The 27,188-nt window shown below is 41.0% G+C and overlaps 1 protein-coding gene across 2 annotated transcripts in view; it reads right to left on the reverse strand.

The window, feature by feature from the left end:
* The window catches only part of GPM6B (glycoprotein M6B), a 107,927-nt gene that overhangs the window by 62,065 nt on the left and 18,674 nt on the right, over positions 1–27,188 (reverse strand). Inside the window, exon 1 of one of the 2 annotated variants that reach the window (XM_017812231.1) lies at positions 5,850–5,999. The exons of the other annotated variant lie outside the window; for it this stretch is intronic. Within the exon in view, the coding sequence (XP_017667720.1) occupies positions 5,850–5,892 (43 nt within the window). The 5' untranslated portion in view covers positions 5,893–5,999. Of the gene's footprint in view, positions 1–5,849; positions 6,000–27,188 lie in introns of those variants that run through there. 2 annotated transcript variants of the gene reach the window in all.

Genomic DNA, 27,188 nt, shown 5'->3' on the forward strand with positions numbered 1-27,188 from the left:
ATCTACCAGGCAGCCAGGGACAGAACAGAAAAAAAGCCCATGTTGCCATGTTCTGGCCTGCTCCTCAATTACATGTAGACAGCACACACTTACAAAACACTTAGGGCTCAAAGCCTTTTCAGGTAGCAGCAACTGCTGTTCCAGGGTAGCAAAACAGAGTAAAGACAATGCATGTTTGGAAAACAGAAGCCCTAGGATTAAACAAAAACAGGCAACCACATTGTTCATTTGGCTGTAGGAAAAATTTTAAGAAAAAAACTCCCTTCAAAACAACAAGGAAAGTCAGGAACAGAAAAAGGCTAACTCATCCCAGAACAGGAGATGACATGCATAAGAGCTCCCCACAGCTGATGGCTACCTGCAGGGCTGGCAAAGAGACTGAAACTAGGCCTAACATGGGAAAGCAACAAACTTCAGGGAAGTGAAGTCATAATTATGCAGCTGAGCTCTGTTTTTCATTATTTAGATCCTGAATTGGCAAGGTGCAAAAGCGCAAGAACAGATCTTGGACAGCTAGGTCAGGCACGTGCATATACATCAGCACTGTAATTTATGCAGTGGTTTATGCAATACTTAATCACAAATAGAAACACCACTACATTCACTATGCAGCATTTATCTGCTGGACCAGAGAAATATACCTAGGAACGCCTAGAGGTAGAAGATGCAGACAAATGTCCCTTCTGGGGTTCCACTAGAGAAGAGGCACCTGCTCAGCTGCCTGCCCTGAAGTGCCCATCACCCCATGTCTAAGAGGGAGGGGTGCTGCTCCCCCAGCTCTGCCCCTGCAAATCCTGTGGGCGCCAGGAGCTCTCAAAGGAGCAGCTGAGCACAAACATCCGGGTGCTGGTACGTGGCCTGTGTGCAGGGCCCACATCTGCCTCTGCCCAAAGGGAATAAGCGATTCATGGAAGCATTGTCTCCAGATGTAAAACAAGTTTCTAAAGCCAAAGAGAACCCGGAAATGTATCTCTCTGCTTGGCCTGGCCTCAGAGCCTAATGTGAGACACTCATGGCAAACCTGGGCTCATGCCAGCAGTAGTTTGAACATGGAACTTTTTTCCTCCTTTACACAGCAATTGACTTGGGGACACAAAAAAGGATGAAGATAACCAACCTGTAGGATAGTTAAGGCAGGTGACAGAAAAGAACTGGAATCTCATCCCTCCTCCTGTATGGATTCACCAGATCTCCAAGAAAACAAACTGATAATCTAAGGCAACATGCAAGCCTTGAGAAAAAACACATTTTGAGCACATATACAGAAAAAATGCTGTCAAAGGACCAAACCCAAGCCCTGCTGAAGCCCATGTGAGTCCTGTAAGGCTACTAAGAGCTTGTTTTGCAAACCTATGAAAAACTTCAAGCTCTAGCAAGATTTCTATCTACAACAAAGAAAAGAAGCCCTGCTCATCTCTGTGTGTCAGCAAGGGCAGGCAGTCATATAAAGGACCATATTGTGTATGTGGCCAGCTAATTTTCATTCAGCTGCTTTCCTCTAACTAAATACATCTTTGTTTGTTGGAAACCATCCAGGAAACAGGTCATAGATAAGCCGTGTTACTAGAAATCACAAGAACAAGATACTTCTGAAATACAGGATAAACTTTTCAAGACCTGATTATAGCACACATGCATCCACATGTACAGAGATATGGAGAAATTATTTGTTCAGGGACGAACTAGAAGTGGTAAATAATATCTATGAGGAATTCAGCTGGATGGAGTTCTTTCCCATCTCCCACTTTTCCTCTCCTTCAGTCAAGAATCTGTTTAGAGCAATTAACTGACAGGGATCCCAGGTGAAAAAGCTCTCTCCTCTTTGTAGTGTATCCTTAAGCACTACCCTTGAATCACATTCTCTAAAAGGCTTTGCCAGCTCAGAGGCTAAACAGCCAGCACAGGACAGTGACATCCTCAGTCTGCATGTGACACTGTACATCAGCTGGGTAACATATGGCCCAATTGTGAAAAGCCAGTAGTGCATAAATTATTTGCATCATCTCCTAAGCACCTGAAGAATTTGCAATTTGGGTTCCTATGAACGCCCCTCCACCAGCAGGGACTTTGAAACAAAGCTTCAAGAGGTTGCAGACATGGTTTCACAAGACCCTGCTTGCCTAATTGGAAACAGAAGCATATTTTTCTTAGCAACTGACATCTCAAGAGATTCACTGCTCTGAAGTACAAAGCATGTGTGCAGGGAAATTCAAGGTCTCTCATATGACCTTCATGTCTTTCATAATCATTCTGGGGAAAAAAAATGTGTCAGCCATTGGCACATCAGGTGTCCTTTTTCTGACTAAAATGGGATGTCTGTTTTGTTTTCTTTTAACAACTGAAAATCATTGTCTTTACAAGCAATAGTGGCATAATCATTTTTTTTTCAGCATCCTTGCCTCTTGTATCTTTAGTCTCTACAGCGGTAAGTCATGGAAGAATTAAATCCATTGCTACCCCCAACCCAAAACCATTAACTGAGCTCAGCTCTCCTCCTCAAAAACTTTAAAACAGCATTTTAAATCAATATAAATTATCATAACTTATATTGTGCTATTTGTCACAAGCACTACCACATTTCTTTTTGAAACATTACCCTGCAAACTGCAAGTGGCTGAATGAAGTACTTTACTCGCACAACTCCCAGTCTTAGATTAACACTTAATGGCCATACTCCTCCACTGTTCATATACTGTGTGCTGAGGCAATGCCTGTCATAAAAGTTGCCGATACTTCAAGCAAAGCGTGAATAAAATAACTGTAAATTTAGATGATGTTCTAACTGTGCAATTTAAGATGGGTTGCTTACAAGCATTCACTGAAGAAGTGGGCCATGGTTTTAAATACTGAAAAAAACAGGGAGATCCGCTTAAGAAACATATTTGCCTTATTTTAAGGTCAGCATTTAAACATCCACATCTGGTAAACATTTTATTTCCATGGTACGGCATACAAACCACTAAAGACAGATCCAGTTGCTATTTTAACTCACTTCAAGTCTTTAAAATATGGTCCTATACTGACACAACAACACGTAGTCATGTTTGTTAGGAAGATCATTAGCAATGCCAAGGGATAATTTCTATAGCTCTAAAGCAATGTTGAAGCTCTTCAAAGCAGGAAGACTGTGTAATACACTGAGCTGCCCGTCTTTACATCAGCAAATAAGATCTTTTGGTAGCTACCATACAACTTAACCACCATCCACCCTTAGCCAATCCTGTAGAGGACAAAACTCTTGAACTCCTTGATACCTGAATCAAGCTTTTCTCTTAGGCCAGCATAATCTATTGCCTTCATCACTGTAATTCCACTCTTCTGGAGACAACAGCAACTACAGCTGCAGTCCTGCAAGTCCTTTGACTTCCTCCAGCAGAGGTTGGGACTCCCACAGACAATTGGCAAGTGATACCTCCACCTCAGGTACCCTCAGCATCACTTAAGAAGACAAACTGCCCAGGAGGCAGACAAGTGGTGGGAATGTGCACTAACAGGGACCAAGAAGTTAGGCTGCTGGGAGATCACTGAGTGTTTTTTGCAGTTGCTTCTGTCTCTGCTGTTCATTGCCAGTGTCCCCCAAGCCAATTGATGCTGCATTAACAGCACAACCTTAGCTGGCACCAGCACAGGCTGCTGGCTCAAGAGCTAAACTTGTTCAGAGGCAAATGGGAGTGTGAAAGGCCTTTACATGTGCATGTGCACACCTATGGGGACTGAAACATCATGGCATGTCTTACTGGACATCCACTGGTTGAAACCATAAGGAAGACATGTCACTGTTCAGCCATTTGTTCATCAAGTTAAGAGAGGAGGAGGTGAGCTATCTTCACTTTCTTTACATTAACTTAGCGCTTTTATAATGCAGCAAGTCAATACAGGACACAGAACATTACCATGTGCAAATGTGGCTCACACTGTTGAGTAATACCGCTATTTTAAACTCTCTGCTGCTAAGCAACACTGACAGTATGGTTAGAACATTTTGGAAATACCGAACTCTTCAGCTCTTCTCCCCCCGCCCCACATGTAAAAAAGCTGCTCCTTCACTGCACTTATATTCAGAAGCTACTCAAAGATGAGGCTTCAGTTTTTATCAGGCTAGTTCTCCTCAGCATTGCAAGGACCCTGGTCATATTTGTGCAGAAGCAGCCCCTTAAGAGATACACAAATGTGGCTCCTTGATTTGTATTTAAACACTCTGAAGGTACCATTCCTGGAAAGGCTCTGCAGTCAGAGACATGTGTTGGACACTTACAGCTAATGAAGAAATGAAAAAAAAGGCCAATTCCCCTAATTCAAGAACAACACAGTCTGAGATCACCTCCAAATAATGTGCTTACCTGAACTATCTAAAACAGAGCAATTTATGACCCTTCTTGTAAGAGCCAAAAGGGTATTTGTGCCCAGCACTGCAACCCAAAGAGTAATTGCTGACTGCTAACACGAAAAATTTCCAATGCTTGCAGAGCAACAAGGACAGAAGAGACCATGGGAAAAGCACAACATTTAATGTCTTAAAAGGTAGCCGAGGGAAGACTTGGTGAAAAGCTTTGGTGAAATTGCATTGACTACACTGAGGAACATCTATTTTAAACCTTTCTATTTACTTAGACTTCAGTAGGAGAAGGGGTGAAAACGAGCTTAGAAGTCTCTCATCCAGGGGCTGCCAGTACTTAGTCCCTTTAAAATGATCTCACTGTGCAGAGGAATTTTGCATTTTTCTGTATCAAGCAAGCACTGCAAAATGGTCCATTAATTTGGTTTCCTCTTGGATGGAATGTTTCACAAGGCTTGGTTGTGTTTCCTCAGGCAGAGGTGTATATCTGAGATCTGAGTGATTAAGAAATGTTGCCCAGTTCTGACAGAATATACTCCAAACTGTTCATAAGCTTACTCCCCTCATTGTTATTCTAATTTATTCCAGAGTACTTCATTTTGCCATAGACATTAGTGAGGTTACAAATATTCATGTCTCTTCAACCATTAATTTTATGGCATCTTTCTCTTCATCGTATATTTACCCATCTATTAACTTACATGGATGATTTCATTGCTAATCATTTCTACTTACACCCTTTTAGACATTTGTGACTTCAATCCTGAAGATGTAGGTGGCTGGAAAGACTTGCTTGTCTTCCTCCTCCCTCCTGTGATCTAAAATTAAAATGATGTGACCAGGACAGCATACCTCATATCCTATACTTCTTTGACAGATAGCACAGGTCTAGACCTAATTTCCACCCAAAAAAGTGAATCACTGAAGAATGGGAAGGCAAAGCTTTTTTTAAGTAGGCACACTACAGCCTCCTGGGAAAAGAGCAAGCAAAGATAGATGTAGAACCCACATCTGGGTATCACAAAGGTACAGTTAAGTAGGACGGTTTGAAAAAGAAGATTATTTATCTTCCAGTTGACTGATTTTTATTGGAACAGACCCTAATTTTGTCAGATGAGAACTATAGTACTGTATGACTATGCTGCAGCTAAAAAAGGTCTTTCTACCTATGGACAGCGTCTCTTCGGACCATTCTCTGCTCATTCCAAAATAAGGTCCAGCAGCCCACTTTCCATAATCAATGGAGCCTGATAATGCTAACCCCATCATATATGTCCCTCTGATCTGCAAGACAACTATCTCAATGATCAAATGCTGTAGAAGACATCTTTTAAGCACAGGGGTTTTCAGCCTGCAGTATTTAAAAGCCCTCTTCAGCTATCAAAAGGCAACTCTCTTCTCTCATATCATCACGACACAACAAGATACTGCAAAACAAGATACTACAGCATGACTAATGAATCCCTGAATTCCCATCTGCCAACACAAGTCAGTCAGTGTTTCACCCACTCACCCCCAACTGCTTTGCGCTCCGAAACGTCTGTAGAGCCCTGCATCTGATCTTTCTCAAAACGTGACGGCTGAGAACGGCAGCACACACCACCCAATCAAATCCTCCTGGCAGGGCACTGGACACTCTTGCTTGCTTATACTGTTACACAAAAGGGTATCTCTGATAGCTTTCTTTTCTCTTGTTCCACTGTCAATTTTCATTGGCTGTAAATCACAAAGACCACAAAGAGTTAATTTTCATTTTCATGTCCTGTATCAAGGTTTACCACCAGGACTGCTGGAGTATGAGATAGGCACAGGTCATTAGCTAGTATGTAATTTAATGATTTGCTTGCAAATTTTCTGTTTTCATTAGAAATCTCTTTACATTAAAACCCTCAATATCAAAACAAACAAACAAACAAACAACAGGAGCTTCTTTCTGACACATTTCCTACCAAATTTAAGGATGAAAAATTGAGGAATTAATTTAGATATGTTTAAAATAATGTATCTCCCAAGGTCCAAACTATTGAAAGGGGGAGACAGAGTAGGAGTGATGGAGCTCATTCTCCTCTGCCTATTTCAGTTGTCACTCAATGATCTGGGAGCCAAATAAGTCAAAACAATCCCGATTTCCTGTGTTCCCTCTCCTTTTCCTCATTCTGTCAGCAGTGGGTTCCCACTAAATCTGAAATCAAACACTGCTAAAGTTTGCTGACGGGCAGAACCCAGAGCATAGATACTCAATAACAGCAGGATAAAAATCAACTCAAGGTACCAAGAAGGAGAATCCACAGCCATTTTGATGAAAGTTTACTCCACCCAGTGAAATGCAAAACTGCAACCGACCTGCTGAGGTTATCTTGCCCACCCTGCAGTTCTGCTGTGTGAGGGTATTCTTGTTCTGCTGAGAAGCAGCCATATCCTGTGAGCTGTCACGATCAGCAAAGGTATTACTGCATTAGAACCTACAAGACTCAATTAGGGAGAAGTCTCCTGCTGTGCTAGGAATGTCAGAAACAAAGAAAGCAGACTGCTGTCATCCTAGACTGAATCCTATGCTATATAGACAAGTTGCAGGAGCTGAACAAAAAAAAAAAAACAGATGGGAGGGAATACTCCTTGACTAAAAGGATAAAGCAATAGTGAAATCAGGGTACATTTTACAAAAATCTGAGACTTTAATCAGATGCTTGAGATCATGGTCAGCCTGATAGGAAAAGGGGTGTTTTAGCTAAGCATTACCTTTCCAGACAGGGAGCTCTTTCCACATGCCCGTGGCACCACTATGAACCACCAAAAGTGTGTGCAAAAAAAAAAAGGCACAAGGAAAGTCAACAGAATTGCTTGAGTAAGAATTCATATCCAGATGGTCAGAATACCTTGTTGCACAGAATCACGGACCATTCTTAGTTAGAAGGGACCCACAAGGATCATCAGAGTCCAACTCTTAGCCCTGCACAGGAACATCCCCAAGACTCACACTATGTGCGTGAGAGAGTTGTCCAAATGCTTTTTGAACTCTATCAGGCTTGGTGCTGTGACCACTTCCCTGGGGAGCCTGTTCCAGTGCCCAACCACCCTCTGGGTGAAGAATCTTTTTCTAATATCCATCCTAAACCTCCCCTGACACAACTTCAGGCCATTTCCTGGTGTCCTGTCCCTGGTCACTACACAGATAGGAGATCAGTGCCTGACCCTCTTCTTCTCCTCACAAGGAAGTTGCAGACTGTAATGAGGTCTCCCCTCAGTATCCTCTTCTCTGGGCTGAACAAACCAAGTGATCTCAGCTGCTTCTCTTATGGCTTCCCCTCAAGGCCCTTCACCATGCATAAAAAAGGCTCACATGCATAAAAAACATGCATTGTTCACATGCATAAAAAAGGAAAAACTATTTAATCAATTTTTGAGCTTTTAGCAACTGTCCAGCAGCAGATTAGCTAAGAGCAGTCAAAAGCTGGCATTGTACCACCATAAATCCCACTAGTGTATGCATAGGATACTGCAATTAGGAGAAGGGTTGTTTTTTCCACTCATCACTTCTTGTTCACCAGGATGCAAAGGTCAAATGTGGCTCAAATAAGTAGCAACCACTCAATGTTGGCAGAGAAAAAGTCAATGAGAACACACTAGTCATACTGTCACGAAGATGCAAAGGGCAAGGGAAAGACAATGGCAGTCATTCATTTTTTAAAATGATGTGTTGCAGCAAGATTTTGGGCAGCACTTCCCTTAACAGAATGCAGCAAATATGATTGAATACCCATCCCCCCTTTCTTTCACTTGATTTTCCAAACAAAAAAAACAACAAATGTTAAGCAGCCTCCAAAAACTATTTCAAGAGCACCTGGTTATAGAGAATGATGCCTGGACTCTCAATTTCTGATGCATCATAACCAAATCTGTCAGAAACAGAAAATATTCTTCCTATGAAACTGGGAACAATTTGTTTCCATAGCAGCAAGGACAGTGATGAGCAACTCTGGCAAACAGCTTGAGAATTATTAGGAGCACAACGTGGATCAGATGATTTACATACAACATAAATAGTGCAGGAGGTGATGAGAACAAGCAATAGCCTTTGAAGTATACAAGAATGATAGAGCCTATCATCAGATCTAGACTTGTCTCTTTCCCTTTCATCCCTGTGCAGAGTCAGGAGAAAACTGTCAGCACAGATGGAAAAACAGCACTGGAGGAGATACAATGGCACTTCTGAATCATAATGCTGTAATCCCAAAGCATGCTTGCAACAGCCAATATTTGCATGACAACAGCACCAATTTTAACAATTTTCAAAGTCAGGTGTAAACTTTGTTTAATCTACGCTCTACAGCACTGTCAACTGTTACCTGAAACAGTCTGACAGACACTGTACTACTCTGCTTGTGGAAGCTGCACTTCTAAAGCAACATCCATTCAAAACTAGTTTTCGTCAGCAAAACAAATGTTATCCATCCTCAGCTTTGAGGCAACTGACACCTACGTTCAATGCAACACAAACCCATGATGAGAACCCAAGTCAGGCTCTCAATCATCTGTCCCGAGGACAGAATTTTACACCCTCTCTCCCCTATTTGTCCATAAATGATGTAACTTATTAGAGGACCCACCTTAATATTGTTGAGTCTCAGCTCTTTAAAGCCTTCAACTAGAATTTTGGTTCCAAAACCAACTGAACTAGACACATTGACTGTCAACCAGTTGCAACAGATTCTGAAACAGGATGTTTGCCAAAAAAAAAAACCAAAACCAATTCCATAACCCTTAAGGTACAAAAAGTTACACATCAGCTAAACATTTCTACACTGTGATAGAAGATTAAACTCCCTGTAAAGTTTTTCTACATGAATTCGCTTCATTTTGTTTATCATTAGTGCTGAAAATTGTTAGCAGGCACATTTTGAGTGCAATATTGCTAAAGCCATTATGACACTGCAACCTTGAAGGCACCTTGAAGACCGAGTAGCATCCTGGCTATGCCAGGGCTAATCCACTTAAGAAAATCAAGATGAAATTCCTCGCTTGACTTTTCTGAGAACAAGGTGACAAAGTTTTAACAAACCTGCCATTGAAGGTACTCTATATGAGTTAACTCAGAAAGTTTTAATGGAGATTATATGGAGTCTGCAGTGCAGATTGTATCCATGCAGCCTGATGCAAACACCTAACTGAAAAAATCAGGTGGAGCAACAAAACTTTCTGCTGTCCCCTTCAGGTTCCTCAACCCCACATTACACAATAAGAAACCTCCTCTCATCTAATGAGCATTGTGCCAGAGATAAGCTTTAAAAGAAGCTAGACCTGATATCTTCCTGTTTGGAGAATTATCTTTTGCAGCCATCAACTCATCTTGAAATAATAGCATGGGAAGATAAGCCATATGAGAGTGCATGCATCCCCTAGGAAATAAACATGTCCATATGTATACACAGAGAAAAAATATCTGTAGTATGATGTTTGTGGGAACAAGGGAAGAGGAATTTCATGTTGTTTAAAAACATAAGTAATGATGCCCAGCTGTGTCAGAGCAATAGCCTGGTATTCTGACTCAGACAATGACAAAAGCAGATGTTAAAAAGATCGTGTGAGTCTGGCCATTTTTGCATCTCTTTCCCCTTATACTCACTGAGGATTTGGAATTGATACATTAAAGCTGCTAGGGGGTAGTTAGAACTCAGCACCAAAATTTTCCTTGAAATCCTGAATCCTTTCCTACCTGTAAATTACAGCCTTCCAAAATGAACCCTCACAGTGACAGATCCTGCAAAACTTGATCAGCAGCAGTGCACAAATTTCAGCAATACAAAAAAGCCTCAAAACAAGACACAGGAAGCTATCTGCAACTCATTAATTTCTATAATGAATTTTTCTTTTGTTATCGGTGTCCTCCAAAGGACACAGTCCTTTGAGTCCTTCAAGTCCTTCTTTAAGTTAATTCATTTCCTATTTGCTCATTTGGAAGCGCTTGAAGTTGAGTTCTATTAAAAATTACTGAAGCCAAGCCAGTGTGCGCTGGGGATCCTGGCAGAAGAATGTAGGTACATCTTTTTTTTCCTTTCTAAATGGCGTGAAGGCCCTTTCTAGGGAAGAATATTTTTACATTTCATTGCCCTATTTTAACCCACCATTTTTGTACTTGTTCGTCCTGAGTTCACACTGTTAGGCCATGTTTCATTGCTTCCACAGCACTCAAGCACTACAGAGAACCAAGAGGCCACCACCACAGTATCATGCAAAGTCAAGCTACCTGAGTTTTCTGCAGCTCTGAAGTAGCTGCTACCACCATGCTTAGCCATAGTCAAGAGCCAACAACAAACCTCAGGTCTTATTCTCTCAAACACATTCGCATAAAGACTATTGATTTCCATATAAAAAAAAATCCACATACTGAAGTTAATTTCCCACTCTTGTAGTCCATGGAGAAGGCTGCTCACACAGCATGCAAGCTGTTTAAAAGCTTATCCCTGCACCAGTTTGGTTTACTGTCCAGCCAGGAAATGCTTCTGCCTCCCACTGCTCAAAGGACATCAACATTATTCAAGTGTAGCAAGAGCAGCCATTATTCTGTCTGAACACAATAGAACGTTACCCCTTGACTATACAAACTGAAGGAAGAATTTGGGGTAAGAAAGAAAGACCAGGGGAAAAAAACCCCAAGTACCTAAAGGGTATAGTTACCATGAGAAAAGATCTTACTAGGGATTGGATCCTGTTCAAAGGGCTGCAAAATCTGAGACCTTTTTTTAAGCTCAATATGGAAGCACTGCAGTGTTATTACAGTGCCACCAGACTACGATAAGCAAGCAGCATATGACATTGACTCACAGAAGCCTCTTCTGGTGGCAAGTGTTAGCTGAATTTTGATGTACCTGGCAAGCCCAAGGAGACAGAGTCTTAAACATTTAAATTTCAAACTCTTAAACACAAGCTTATAAAGCACTGCCTGCATTAGCGTGATGCAGCATATTTGCTCCAGATCAAGGGTACTCCCACACCTACTGGCGATGACCTCCTTCAAAGCATGCCTGAATAGACTCAGGCTAAAAGCTAAGCACAGATGCAGCCAGAAGGAGTTGAAGGATCACTTGAACTTGTAAGGGAAAGCTCCCTGGTTGCTCTCAGGCCAACAACGCTCTTGTGGTCAAAATGGGTTGGATTAAATCGAAGCACATGAGTCAAGAAGCCAGTCCCTTCAGATGCTCTTGAAGGCCAGCATTGCCAGAGCTTGGCCGACACCAACTGCAGTCTCCAAAGGACTCTTTTATGAGCTCCCTCCTGCCACCCCACACAGATAGTTAGATAGTCTCCTCGGCTACGAGGCTAAAGTTAGCTGGTAACATGGAAACGGGTTCTCACTACCCACATCTCCAGATGTCAGATTAATTTAAGCATATTTAACCATATTCAAAATCTATGCGTTGCCAGGAAAACAAGTGCACTAATTTGTGCCTGTGAGAAATTCAAGTGACAAATCCAGAAGCAACAGAGAAGTGATAAACAGGTTAGACAGTGGAAATAATCATGCATTTAGCTTTGGCTGTAATTTGTCAATACAAGGCTTTTAGCAAGCAAAAAGCATTTGCACAGAGACCTAGAAAATGAAGCACTGCCAAAGAGATCAGCTGCTAGAAGCAACACTGCCATCTCATGATTTTACTTCAAGTCTCATGATATTCAGTGCTTTTAACAGGGCTTCAGCTTCTCAGCTGCTAAACCTGAGCTATAAGTTGTTTAAAAAAAAAAACAACCAAATTTTCTAGCCTCCATTTTTTCTGATAAAAAGCCTAAATATGTAACCATTAACAATTCCCCAACAGGCAAAATTGATGAGCTCCAAGCACACTATTCAAAAACAAGTCATGTGCTTTTGGGCCATGACTTTCCAACAGCCTGACTTTCTACATCAGACCACCATCCCCCTGAGCTAGGTAAGTGTAGCAGGTCAGTTGACAGATCGATTTGAGAAGTTCTGACCCTCTGCTGTACCAGCTCAAAAGCTCAACTTTAGGGCGTTCAAGGGGAAAAAAAACAAACTGAAAGATCAGGGCCCACACATTCCTTGCGCTACACCTGCCAGGTGGGACCAGAACATCCCAGAGCCTGGTAACTTTTCTAATTCCTAGCAAAAGCCAAACACATGTGATAGACAAATCATTTACAGATCCCCCTCCCCTCCCCCCCATAACTTACTGGCAAAAGGGCTTTACAAACACACAGAGGTTTGATGTTCACAAGCATGTGAAGAGTCATTTAAACCTGAAGCAAGAAGGTCTTTTGCTATTCAGAGCAGTGCCTTGCTCTTCAGCTGAAAAGGATGGAGACACAATCTAGACATCAACTCCTCCCCGTGATGTTTCTTGACCCGGCACCAGCTTCTCCCCACCATGCTCTCCCTGGCATGCAAAGCTGGTGAGATGCTTTCTCTGGCCTAGCAGAAGCAGGGAAGAGCCTTGTACCTACATCAGTTTGAAGCATCCTCTCTGCGATAAACATGCTCAAGGCCTCTTTTAATTTTATCCATTTTATTTTATCCATGACATCTGGAAGCCTTCTAAATAGCTTTAACAACCTGTGGTACTGGATTATTTTGGAATGGCAGGAACAGGTTAAGCCAGAATGCAGATACTCTCGATCCAAAGCAAGAAAGCCTCACCAAGGAGCACACAGGGCAGAGCACCCCAACTCCCCCAGATGCCCCACCCGAGCTAGTCTGCAGCTGCAACACAGTGCCAAAGCTGGCAGGAGATGCTTTGAGGCTCAAGACAAGTTTCTCCCAGGTCACATCTGCTCTTGGAGGCAATAAACCCATAATGCTCAGCAGAGGAACACATGCAGCTTTGAGAGCTGTACGCCTGATGGTAGGTCTTGATTCAAAGGGGCACAGCAGCAGATGCGCTAGAAGGGCTTTTTTCAGTGCCCTCCCGTAACTTCACTTAACAAGGAGAGATTTTCTGGACTATTATGTTTGCAAAGGAGCAAACTAGAACAGCTGAGCTTGTGATTCTTTCCTTTGCAGAGGAACACCAGTAGAGGCCACCACAAACCCAACTGAACAGGTTTTCAGTCACATAGGCAGGTGTGTGAGTTCAATCACACCAAGGTGAAAAGAGACTGGAGACAGGAGCAGGGCTTCAGCTGTGCCTTGACCAGTGTTTGAACAAGGCATCAAAGCGAGCTGCATCACTGGTAGCCATCAGAAGTTCTTCATGTATTATTCAGTTTTGTTTTAATTTCTCTCTTCTTCATTCTGAAGCTCATTACTACACTCAGAAGAGCACAAATGAAAAAAAAAAAACAGTAAATAATACGACAGCATTTCCTGGGCATCATCTAAAGTGCTGCAGCATTCAGAAAGGAGAAATCCCAGTGAATCTTTATGAAGAGGATGGGGTTGTCATCCCTACTACATCCTCTTGCAGTTCAGAATACTCATCTACTGATGTCAAATCCCATTTCTACCAGGAGAAAACTAATACAGGCCAGCTGTTTTTCCTCTCAGTTTTCTCCCCAATTCTGTCATCACCTTAAATTCCTACATATACAACAGCTCCATCCTTATACGCACTCCGTTTTCAGAAACTGAATGAAAAAAATACACAAAAAACATGCAAAAAGCCATGTCTGTACCACCAAACAAGGTTACTTCAATTTAACAGTTATAAATTGCCACTGGACTAACAAATGCAGTGTGACCCGGCCAGCTCAAGCCAAGACTTGTTTCAGAGCTTATACACACCAATATAAACTCCAGCTGATTAAGCTCTTGCTTAATCCAAAAGCTTTAATCAAAAAGCCATTTTTTATTTCCTGAGTAGGAAGACTTTCAGGCAACAGCTAGAACTTCTGCAAGCAGACTGCACAGTTCACCCTGTTAATACACTTTTAAAAGAAACCATAAAACAACAAAACCTCAAGTCTGGGCCTCCAGGACTACTTCTGGATCTTGGATGGGGACACTGACTGGAACCAGCAGGACCTTTTGAACTCAAACAGCAGAAAGGCACCTCTTTGCCCTTTGCAGTCCATAAAAATGACAACAGCACCTTCAAGCAAGGCCAGATTAGAATGCCCCCTCTGGCTCAAGCAGGGGGGTGTTTCACTGCAAATGTTGTGGAGACCGACCCAGGCACAAACAGGTGCTCAGTTCTGGACTGGGTGGACATCAGAGTCACAAAACCTAACTATGGCAAAGCAAGCCCACCTTTCCAATTCAGCTACAGGCAGTGCCTGGACCGGATAGACAAGAATAATGATCAGCTGTGGTGAACTACTGCTCCCAGCTGTTTCTAAGTCATTCTTCACTGTCTAGTTATGTGTTATTGAGCATTATGGGTCACTAACTCAGCATCACAGATTAATACCATGTAAATCAAGGTTAGAATGAGCAATAGGAAGAAAGCGTACATATGCTTTTTTCCATATGCTTATGGTACGTATTTGCTAGTGAACACACCCGTAGGTTCACAGATATTTTTATTTTTTAGACTCAGATAGACCTCCATCTGCCATTAGATCAATAGTCTATCATGAAAAGAAAGAAGCATGACAAAAGATTTTGAACATCTGAAAGGTTTCTGAAAAGAGGATCAGAGAGCAACATCCTCCCTATTCCCCAGGGACAGACAGCACAGTTGGTTTAAAATAATGACAAAAAGAAATTTAGACTGGTTATTAGGAAACTGTGAGGAGGTGGCGATTGAGGGAAGATGAATAATGGAAAAAAACAAAGACAGATGCCTGCCCCAGGTGTAAGGCCCAGAACAGGTCACAGGGCATGTCTATGCCCACAGTGTCAGTCCCTGGAGGTTTGTCAGAACAGGTGACACAAAGGTGTGTTTGGAATTCCACAGATACTGTAGGGAGCAGAACCAAGAGAGAACCAAGGGGATGAAGATATCAGTGTGTTTTCTTACAGTGGCATGATTACCAGATTTAATTTACTTTTTCTGTCTTACAAGCACTTTTACCAATAGCCATGTATCTATTAGAGAGCTGACAGGAGATTACCCACTGGAGAAAATGCATTCACAAGGTGAATGGCAATCTAAGACTTTTTAAAGGGCCTGAAGAGAGGAGGAGAAGCTCTCAGCCTCAACAATTCACCCCTGCCCATCACATGACTGGAACAGCACCTCCCACCTTTGAGCGCAAAGCAAAGACCCATCCAAGGGAATCTGACAGATTTTTAGGAGCTGGGACATTACAATTTCCTTTTCAATCCAAAGAGTGACTGGAAATAAAGTTGGGGGGGTGTTTCACCAGTTTCAGCTATCCAATTATCTTTTACTGAATGGTACATGAAAGAAAAGGGTATTTTGTTGTTCAGCCATAAAGATCAGTATTTTGAAAGCATAACAATTATTTCTCATTAGGTCAGTAAAAGAAGGTTGATCACGCTGGGGTTTTTATTGACTCAAGGAGAGTACAACTAAGCTCTTTCCTTCCCTCTTCATGTATATATTAAACCTCTAAAATGAAATGCTGTAGAAGTTGCTTTTTTTTTTTTAACTATGTAGTTAAATAAACGGTACCGTAATGCTCTGGATAATGCATAACAGCTTTTATCCACAGATTTTTGGCATCTCTGTCCTTAAAGCTGTCACAGAAAGCAATAGAAAATTTAAAAATAAGACCAGGAATTTCTGAAAATCTTTTATAGTTCATTAGTGACCAGATCTTTCCAGTATCTTCTAAGACTTATGCAGTTTTTTCCATACATTGGTATTGGCTGTACTCCACAAATGTAACTATTGAACATATGTATCTGCTCTGTTTGGTCATCAGCTTCTTAGAAGCAATTTTTCCATTCAGGAAAAGTCCAGCTATGAACCTACAATACAATAACCTTAGCCACGTAACAATGGTAAGTTTCAATGACAGTTTGCTTAAAACCTACCAGATATAGCAGAGATAGTAACAGATGAACCAATTAATTTGACTAGTTAATGTATAGAGAAATTATTAAAATTTCATCAACCTTTTAAAATAAATGTTTCCTATTTCAAGGTGAAAATAAAAAATAGTCTTGTGTTGTCTGATGCCACTTCTATCTTCCATCTGTGGTTGCTTAGTCCTTGTATTATGCAGTGATTATGGAGTCAACCGTGAATTCTCATAAAACAGCCTGACTCATTAAATAACGCTTAAACAACAAGCACTCACACTAAATCTTCCATTAATGAAGTATTCAGAAGGTGTTGGCCATCTACAAAAAATAGTAATAGGCTACAAGAGTAGATGATAAGGGTGGAGGAGAGGACAAATGTACATTAATTGAAAGCTGAAACTTAACCTCATTGCAGTCTTCACCTCACAGCAGGACATTACTAAAAGTTACGTATAACACTACAAGGTCACATACAGCTGTTAAGAGTTATAGGAACACATTCCCACTGATATTTCGTATCTATTTAAAATTTGACTTGTGTCTTTTTCACCTAGAGAGTCATGAAAAATCACAGATAAATTAAGTTTCCCTGTGAAGTTTGGCAGTAGTTTGAAAGACCAGTTGTCTGTCAGGACCTTCTCAAGTAACTCTGATAATAAGAACACAAAGTCTTTTTCATGCCAAGGATTTCTCTCCCACAGTTATGTGTCTGTATTTCCCTGAAGGGGGTGCAGGAGAAATGGGGAAAGAACCAGAACCTTACACACCCCACAAAGGTGCGTCATGAACTGTGCAAATTAAGCCAGAGTCATTTGGAAGGGACCTCTGGAGGTGAACGGGTCCAACCTCTTGCTTATAAAAGGAATGGTTTCAAAGTTAGACCAGGTTATTCAAAGCTTTGCCCAACTGAGTTTTGAAATATTCAAGGTCAGAGTTTCCACAACCTCTCTGAGTGACTTCCAGCACTTAACCACTCTCACTAGTTTTTTATCTTTATGTCCAATAAAAAAATTCTCTTATTGCAACAAGTGACAACTGCCCCCTGTCCTTGTGGTGTGCGTATATGAGAAGTATTTATCTTCACTTTCTCTACACACCTCCACTATGATTCAGGGATCAGACCTGGCCCTCAACACCCCAGCCTTCTTTCTTCCCTCTGACTCCTTTCTCATGCTCCAGTCTGCTAAATATTTCACTGGATTTCTGCTGGAATTCCCTCTCTGATCTCTCAATCCAATATAAAGTAGTTACAAAGGAGTGACAGATCAAGGAGCAACAAGTCATTATTAATCTGCTTTGAGCATTTTAGTGGGTTTTACACTGACAGAGCAGAGAAGCACCAACAAATCTCTGAACAAGCAATGATCATAAAAAAGTAGCCCAAAAGATGTCCTCCTCCTTTTCTGCAACAGTGAACTTGGTCAACAACTTCAGTCTCATTGACCTCTCACTAAGAGCCACCACTCTTGTCAAAAGTCTTCTACCATAACAGAGAAAAGAAATAAATCTAATTTCACTGTAAAAACAACCAAGATCAATCAAGATAGCATTTGGATAAAAACCAAACTTGCTGGACATGAAGAGTTTACTTTTACTTATGAGCAGTAAGAGATGCCTAAAAAGTTCAACAGGAATTTTCATAAAATATTCCAGCAAATATATGTATTTTGTGATAAGACAGAAGGATTACAATACTAGATAAATACTCTGACCAGGTAGAAGGGGGGGTTTTTATATCTATATGTGTGTATATGTTCCTGCACATGTATGTGCACTAAGCATTTTCGCTGGTTTACAGAAAGGAAAATCCAAAGACACTTGTGTTCTGACTGATTTTACAGGAGTTATGGTCTCCTGTAAAGAAATACAATTTAACCATCCAAGCCCCAACTCAGCTCCATAAAGCAATCTGAGAAACAGCAAACTGCATTCTGCTTCCCATCCATTAAACAAAACATGACTTTCCAGATTGGTGTAGAATTCTTTCAGCTCAAAACCAAACCAACCAACCAAACAAAAAACCACCCAGAAACCTCTCAGAAAGTGCTTCTCTTCACATAAACCACCTCCCCAGTAGGAGTCTGCAAAAATCAGGAGGCTTCAAAACTGACATACGTCAAATGAAAAACATGTAGTAGTCATTTATAGTTTTTTAAGAGTAAAATACTTTTGAGTGATTTATTTAGTAAGTGCATTTAATGATTTTAAGTTAGCAGTCTGCTAACTTAGCTAAATTAAGTTGGCAAAGAGAGAAAATAAGTGAGTGCATAATATCATAGTGAATGCACATGTTGTTTTGAGGCAAAGGGAAAAAGCCTGCACAACAGAAATAACTTTCACACTAGTAGAAAGCTTGTCAAGAGATCCCTGTGCACAGTGATACGTGTCCAGAGAGGAATTCAAACGTGTAGCTTCCACCATATACTGTCTGATCAGATTTGCTCATGAGGATACAGAGCAAACACATCTGGGTCTCCATTTCAACTATCCATCTTTCAAATGGTACAACCAACAAACAGTTAGATGGCTTCCTCTTTGCTAGAACTGGATGAGGTATTTCTCAAAGTCATTTTAGAAAGCAGAAGAAAACAGGGAGGGTTTTTATAGAAGACTATAAAAAAGTTCTCCTCCTGCATCCCAAGCAAGAAGCATCAATACCGTGCAACAGTTCAGGTCAGGTGACAAATAGCAAGTTATCATCACACATACTTCCCATGGCCTCTCTAACACTTGGCACCAATTTTGACTGGTCCTGGAAACACCACTTTTTTGTGAATGCTATCCCAAAAACTGCTAAAGCACCAAACTGGTAATTACATGGAAAGAGCTTGCACCAACTGGTTCTAGCAATGAAGCAGGTAGGAAATTGCTGGGGAAAGGTAGGACAAAACCAGTAAACTGAGAACTAAAGAAGGAAACAAAGTCCAGCAACTCACTGTAAAAGACATTGTACCTTAAAAAAACCCAGAACACTTACAGCTCCATAATAGAGGTAACTATAAGAGTTCAAGTTCTTTGCTCAAATCTAATGAATAAATGATACTTCTCTCTTACAATGATTTATAAACAAATTATTAATTTTTATTAATTATTAATGAAAAACAAAGTAGACTGATCCTTTTAGAAACTGGAAATGGTAAAACAGGTACAGCCTTAATGTCTTCACTCAGAGGAGATGCAAGAGGCAAAGACACTACCAATGACAAGGTCAAAAACTGAGCAGAGATAAAGATGCAACTGTGGCAAAAAGGCACTCTCCACTTCTCCTTCTTCCCTTATTACTTAGAAAAAATATCATGATCTAAGTCTACAAGGAAAAATAAGTACTTTAATATTTCACTCAATAAATAATAAGTTTATTATTGTAAGTCTTAAAAATGGAACTCTGCTGAATCTGAGCATCACTGCGATCCATGCCAGAATCAGTAATTATCTTTGCACACACATCCCTTCTCGAAAATGGCCTTTCTAATCAAAACAGATTCAAGTGCAATTCCATAGAAAAAAAATCTAATTTTGCCTACCCAGAATCAATTTCTAGCTCTCCCAGACAGTGAAATTTCCTTTTCCTAGCTTTAAGAGTACTGAGAGAGATTACAAAAACATTCCTCAAGTGCAGGACAGAGAAGTTGCTGGTACTCATCCGCAAGAGTTCAATTTTTCATTCTTCTCAATTTCTACAACTGCCAAAAGGTATGCAATTTAAATTTTTATTTCGGTTTATTGCTTTAATTATACAAACTGTATCTTCAGCTTATGTGATGATTATATACTTAGCAAACAGATGCAAAGACTAGCACACAAGTTGTAGGATGTCAGACTTGACGGAAGTGGCAGATGAAGGGGAAGAAACATATCAGGACACAGAATATTCCCATAAATAATTTTCACAAAGCAGTCACAAAGAAAGCATTTATCTGAAACTAAGTAATTTAGTGCTGTGCTGGTCTGCTTTCCAGCTGCAAATTAAACTCTAGCACAGAAAAGAATGTACTAAACCTGTTCCAAAATGACCAGATGTGCACACTCAAACACCATTCACACCACTCTGGTGAACAGCTGGAGCCAAGTTTTGACAAGGGCAACACTGCAATTTAGTAGTGACAGACAGTATCATGTGAATCATAACCAAGTGATATGCTTCAGCCCAAACTAAACAAACAAAAAGCTAGGGACATCGCAGGAATCCTTTCAATAGCCAGCGAACACTAATGCTAAATTCAACAGGAAAAATCAGCACTGACCTCTTACAAAAACACACAGATTGAACAGCTAGGGAGCAAAAACCCTAAAAAGTTACTATTTAGATGGAGTGACAAGCACACTTCTTCCACACATCTCCCAGTCATCCCCCCTTGCCACTCCTCTTGTCCCACATTGTGGTGTAGTCTCAGAGCACACAAACTGACTTTCTGTTTAGTGAAACTAAGCAAAAACCTGTGCTCCAGGAGCACACAATGCACCCCAACCAGAACTAATATGACATGACCCTCCACGCTACAGTAACATGTTCAGCAAGGACACTGGGACCTTACGAACAGCAGTTTCACACTGTAGAACCAACCCTAATGAGCAACACTCCTTGCTTGTGCTGGACATGGCCACCTCCAGCTGCATGTATAGATGTGCACAGCCCCTCTCCGTGCAGACCTGGACCTGGTGCAGAAGAGCCACAGCTCTCATCAGGCCCAGGAAGGGATGCAGATTTCAGCTACTGAGTTGCAACAAGTTGTGGTATGTGTCCAGTTTGACTAAAAATATCATAGCATCATAGAATGGCTTGGTTTGAAAGGGACCTTAAAGATCAAATAGTTTCAACTCCCCTAAAACAGACAGGGACAGCTTCCACTAGACCAGAGCTCAGAGCTCCATCCAACCTGGCCATAAACACTTCCAGGGATGGGGCATCCACAACTTCTGTGGGCGACCTGTTCCAGTGCCTCATCACCCTCACAGTAGGGAATTTCTTCCTCATGTCTAATCTAAACCTACTCTCTTTTGGTTTGAAGCCATTCCCCCTTGTCCTGTCACTACATGCCCTTGTAAAAAGTTCCCTCTCCATTTTCCTTGTAGGCTTCCTTCAGATACTGGAAGCTGCAATTAGGTCAACCCTAAGCCTTCTCTTTTCAAAGCTGAACAAACGCAGTTCTCTCAGCCTTTCCTCACAAGAGAGGTGCTCCATCCCCCTAATCAACTTGGTGGCCCTTCTATCTGAATAAGCTCTTTAGAAGCTCAGAAGCTGTGCTGCAGCCCGTTCAACACCACCATTTTAGCATCACTTGATTGTTTTACTTGTTCCTGAAGTCTGCTCTGTCAAATCTAAACACAATTTAAAGGGAGAACAACAGAAACCCCTACAAATATTAAAAAACCCATCAAATAGCTAAAGCCAGGTGAAATAAGTCACAATAACTTCACTCCCTTGTGACATGCCTTTCACCTTCTGATATTTTTGTGCTTCACATGCATCATTTCCTTGGCACAGACATTACTCTGAACCCTGGTCAGCTATCCAAGCATGGCTGGGGTCTGTGGTGGGGGAGGAAGGAGATACCATGAAAGAAAATCAGTTTTTCCTTAGTTTTCCTCATAAATAAAACTACCTCTATCTTTGAAAACCTATGCTGAAGTTTACATTGATTTATCACCTACCTGATTATTGTGTGTAGCACATACCCAAGCAGATTATGCTTTCTGTCAGGTTTCAAAGGAAGACAAATCAGATTAGCAGAAGTCACTAGCTAAGCACCCAGAATTAGAGACTACTAAAATAGCTTTTTTTTTCAAACTCTCATTTTCCTGCTCATTTTATTTATTTGCTAGCCTGGTCACTTAAAGTTGAGAAAGTAATTCATACTGGGGAGAAAAAACAACATTAGCCACCTCCTTTGCCCATGGGCCAGGCAGTGCTTCACAGAGCTGGCCCTGCACACCTCTCACGTGGATCACCATTCTGCCAAAAGCAGAGCACTGCCAGACTGCATTAGACAGCACAAGTACAAGTCATCTAAGCTCACCAACCCTGCTGTAGGCAGGATTCCTCAGGATGCTGCCAGAGGCAGCCGGGAGGCCGGATGCCCCCAGCCCACCCCCACTGCAGAAAGGAGAGATGCATGAGGGTGGACAAGCACGAGCTCCCCTGATCCCCTTCCTCCACTGGAGGGCTCCCCACCTCTCCAGCTCCCCTCAAACCTGTACCTTCTCACAAAGACTTGTATCCAAACAAATGTGGATCTCTGGCACCATGTGCAAGGTCACGTGCAGGTTTAAAATACAGCATACACGTGGTCAAGAGTGACCAGAAGCAACTGTTTCTACTTAGTAGCTACACCTGTGTGTCCCTTTTTAAGGCAGGTTTGGTATATAGTTTTATTTAACCTTGCTTTAGTCAACTGATAAATACTGAAGATGTTGGAGTGTATTAAAGGATGGGCTATTCATTCAAAGGGTGACTTTAAACTGATTTATAATTTATCCTCCATCTTTTAATAAACTCAAAAACTTATGTATCTTCTTAAAATAGATCTGCAAATTGTATGCATTACAAAACCACATGCCAATTTACCACAAAAACTATCTATAGCTCAGCCAACATGTTTTAAGTGGTCACTGGAAATCCAATTGGAAAATAAATTTGCAAAGCAATAACAGCAGACTTGCAAGGCAAACAGTTGCTCCTGGGGTCTCAGTACCAACAAAACATGCACTTCCACAGCAGAGGAGGTGACTTCAAACCAGCTCTAGCTTGATCCTATGAACTGAGCAACCCTCAGTGCTGGAAACTTTCCAGGTGCCCTCCTGGAGGGCACATTTCTGTCCGTTATCATCCCAAAGGAAACCAAGTCATGGACTCCAGGACTGCTCCGAGGTTTGAATCAAAGCACAGTGCATAAGGAAAAATGGGATTTGCTTCAGAACCTCATCCCTGGGTCAAAAATAAAATGCAAATGCAGAAAACATCCGCCATCTGTTATGGCCATTTATTTGACTATGGATTTCCCTTTCGTCTCTAAATTTAAAATATTTGAGCTTATACATTCCTCTGGTACAATTTTCACTGTGAAATAATTTTGCCTGCAGTTCAGAAGAATTACAGGAATTCTGTTCAGCTTCACAGCTCTCACACTTGTTCATGATTCCTTCCTCTTTGGAGCACAGTACTGGGTGCAGCCACTGCAAGGCAGTTAATTTTAGGAATATATTCTCATTTAAATGAGAAATTTGCTCTGTAGATAGGCTGATATAACACACTGAATTAAATGTAGCAGACAAACATTTTTCAGCTGAGTGAAAATGGTGATTTGCAATCAATCACCCTGCCTGACCAAACTAAAACAGGGGACCAGGGGGTGGGAAGGAGGTCTTCACCTACCATTTTGTCAGTAAGTTAACAACAAGCTTACCAACAGTAGGACGGTACTTTTCTTCACAGGTCTTTCAGGTCATGAGATACATAATTTCACAATCTCTTTCAAGGAAAATAAATCTTTTGAGCTTGACACTTCCACTTATCCTTTGAGAAATTAAAAAAAAAAAGCAGCACAAACAATAACATTTAATAGAATACTGTTTAAACATGTACCTTAAAGCCTGTTACAGCCTGATTATCAATCTACTATGCTCAATATAATCTACATAGCTCACCACAGCATATGTCCAATTGCATACCTAAAAAAAGAATCACAGAATCATTTAGGTTGTAAAAGAATTTCAAGATCATGGAGTCCAACCTTTGACTTATCACCAACCTGTCAACTAGACCACAGCCCTAAGTGCCATGTCTTAAAAAGTCATTTCTTTAATATCTCCAGGGACAGTGACTCCACCACCTCCCTGGACAGTTTGTTCCAGCACCTAACAGCTCTTTCCAGGAAGGAATTCTTCCTGATGTCCAATCTGAACCTCCCCTGGCAAGCTTGAGCTGATGTCCTCTCAACCCATCACTAGCTGCCAGGGAGAAGAGGCCAATCCCCACCTGGCTAAAACCTTTCAGATAGTTGTAGAGAGTGACAAGGTCTCCCCCAAGCCTCCTTTTCTCCAGGCTAAACAACCCAGTGCCCTCAGTCACTCCTCACATGACTTACTCTCTAGAGCCTGAACATGTTAGCGTCAAATTTTTAACACGCTCATGCCTTGGAACAAGGTCCTGGTAAATGAGCATTCAAACATTCTGATGGAAATTGAGCTGCATTCTGTACTAAAAGTTGTGTTGCATCTACATTACACCTAATGTTAAAAAAAAAAAATTATACATAGGTAATCAGATACTCGGAGTGTAACTAATACAAGATGTCCAGCTCTCCAGCTCTTTTGACAAATTTGACAGCTGTTCTGGCATACATCTTTTCTGCCCTTTTCATCCCTTCTTTCTTCCTCATTTTCACTCTAACAGATGCTTTTATTCTGTTTTGGTTTTTTTTTGTTTCTCCTTCTCTCTTCAGTGGCAGCATCAGGGGGAGGGAGGGAGGAAGCGTAGGGTGCTAACGCACAAAGCAGTACTTGTTAAAAACTGAACATATCCAGGCAATTCGCCAAATTTAATTCCAAAGACCCTGCTTGTGATTCGATGCTAAAATGGAATATAGCATTGTTCTATCTGTCTGTAGGACACCGTGTCTTCTATGGAAGAGGAGTTCAAAACAAAAGGACAAAAACCAGCTTGACACTCCCCCCAGCCTCCAAACACACACTTTATTCCAGAAAATACCATATTCATTGGCCTTCAGAGTTGTTAGAAACAAATCAAGCAGAAAAGAAAGGGATTATCTCACAAACATCATGAAAAAACATTATTGAAGTTCACAGTGGACATGGTAAAAGCTAAAAAGAGTAAAATTCTGCTGCTTTTATCAGATCTGTTACATTCAGTGTTTGGATTTGGACTTTTTTTGCAATGAAAACTGTTGATTAAGAAGGGATATCAGAATCTGGCCTGAAAATACCATACCCTGTGTCCTTGAGAAATGTAAAGCATTGACAGAGCTTCCCAAATTCTTTTGAACTAGACTGTGAATTCTGTATTTATTTCATGATGAATCATTACCTGAGGCTGGAGGAGAGGCTGCTCAGCTGAGAAACTGCTCATACAAGTAAAACAGTGGCTCTGAAACTAAGATTGAGATCAGTTTATGAAACAAGGGAGGGAGGAAGACAAAGAGAAATTAGCCACACTTAAAATTGCAATGAACAATAGTCACACACACTTTCTATCCCACAGTTCGCCATGTAGCCCAATTTGCCCCAAGAGACCGTAATTTGTAATAATTTAACAGTGGAAAGAAGTACTAAATTGTGAAATAGGCACAAGTCTAAATTCCAGATGATTTATGCCACATTTCATCACTAGCATTACATATCCAAAATAAAATGCATATACTGACATCCATAGCAGTAATAATATATTAAACTACATATGGAAGTTGTATGAAGAGATAAATCAAGATTTAACTGACAAGGTCTCAAGCACAAATTTTAACTCACTTCCTGTTTAGACAACTTTTTCTTTTATAACTTCTTATGCAGGAAGTGCTTCTTTTCCCATGACTTTCCACTTTTCCCCCATATGCAGACTTTCCCAACTCTACTCCAATCCCTCTCCTCTTCAACCCAGGTCACTCAGCCACCAGCTGAACAGGGACTAGAGCCTCACAGGGGCTCACAGCAGATGTACCTCTTCCCTGCTCCAGCTGTGGGGTCTCTCCCATCCTTTGAATGACCACTAACAGAGTACAGCTAACTTCACTTGCAGAGCACAAGGAAAAATTCATCTTTAAAGATGGGCAGACAAAGAGAAAGGGACTGCATGTCTTAAGACCAGGAAAGAGTAGAAGAGCTTCTCCATTCAAGAGCCACCAAGCATACAAACTCCGGGAAATGCAGTTACTCTTTTCAAAACCCTAAACCCTGTCAGCCAGCTCTTTCTCAGATACATAGCAGAGGCAGAGGTCCCTCTGTCAACTGGATGACCATGCAGCTCATGTAAATACACAAAGCAACAACAGGCTGTTTGGCAGCTGGGACATGCTTCATATTTCTGAAGATCCAGAGAGTTTCAAATCAAAATTCTGATGTGGCAATGGACTTCTCCAGGTTTTTTTTCCTTGTTTAGTTTTTGGGGTTTGTTTTCTAGAGGTTTTTTTTTTTGTCTCCTCTTAAATGATAAAAGCTGTAAGTCTTTCATAGTTAGACTAGCATAGATTGAAAGGCAGGGAGGAAAGACAACATGCCAGAGAGTGCTAGAAGGAAACTAAATTGCAGGAAAAATATGCCATTGGTTTCTGAAAGGCAAGGCAATGTCTCTTTCCTCAGCCACCACCCATTTTGCTTTCCAATCTTCTGCTTGATAGTTGCAACAGAAGAAACCAAGGTGTCAGGATTTGTGAGCCTTTTCAGATATCACTCTTTTGGAGAGTGAAAACACACAGTAGTTGATAATACTAAAAACAAGTGTGATTCAAACCCGCAACTCTTAAATCACATGTTTTCCAGAGAAACCCCTTCAGTATCAGCCTCCATTTAGGCACTGAAGCATTCTGAAGATAGTAATTACCCATTAAGCATCTAGAATACATAAACAAATGAAAGAGAAGTGTGCTAAAAGAATTCAGCTCATTTGTTCAAAGTCATACAAACAAGAAACAGGTACAGATACAACTTCAAATTCATGTAAATCACATGAGCTTGGCAGCTACAGCATATTGCCTTAATGAACAGCTTAGCATTTTGCTAAGTCAATGTGCTTGTTCCTGTAAAAAAAGCACTTGGGAAGATTCTCAAGAACATTTTAATCAGACAGCACTCTCTGTAGTCAAAAACAATGCTCTCTCAATAATGTTGATGTCCAAAACTGACATTAAAAAGCAATTAAAAAGACTGAAAGGACTTTACAGTGACTATAAAAATTGTTCAACTGCTACGTTAAGACTTGTGTTCCTCAGTGTTCAATACATGTAAGATACACTGTTCCCT

This window comes from Lepidothrix coronata, unplaced genomic scaffold (genome assembly GCF_001604755.1).
Source record: "Lepidothrix coronata isolate B3197 unplaced genomic scaffold, Lepidothrix_coronata-1.0 Scaffold35, whole genome shotgun sequence".
NCBI lineage: Eukaryota > Metazoa > Chordata > Aves > Passeriformes > Pipridae > Lepidothrix > Lepidothrix coronata.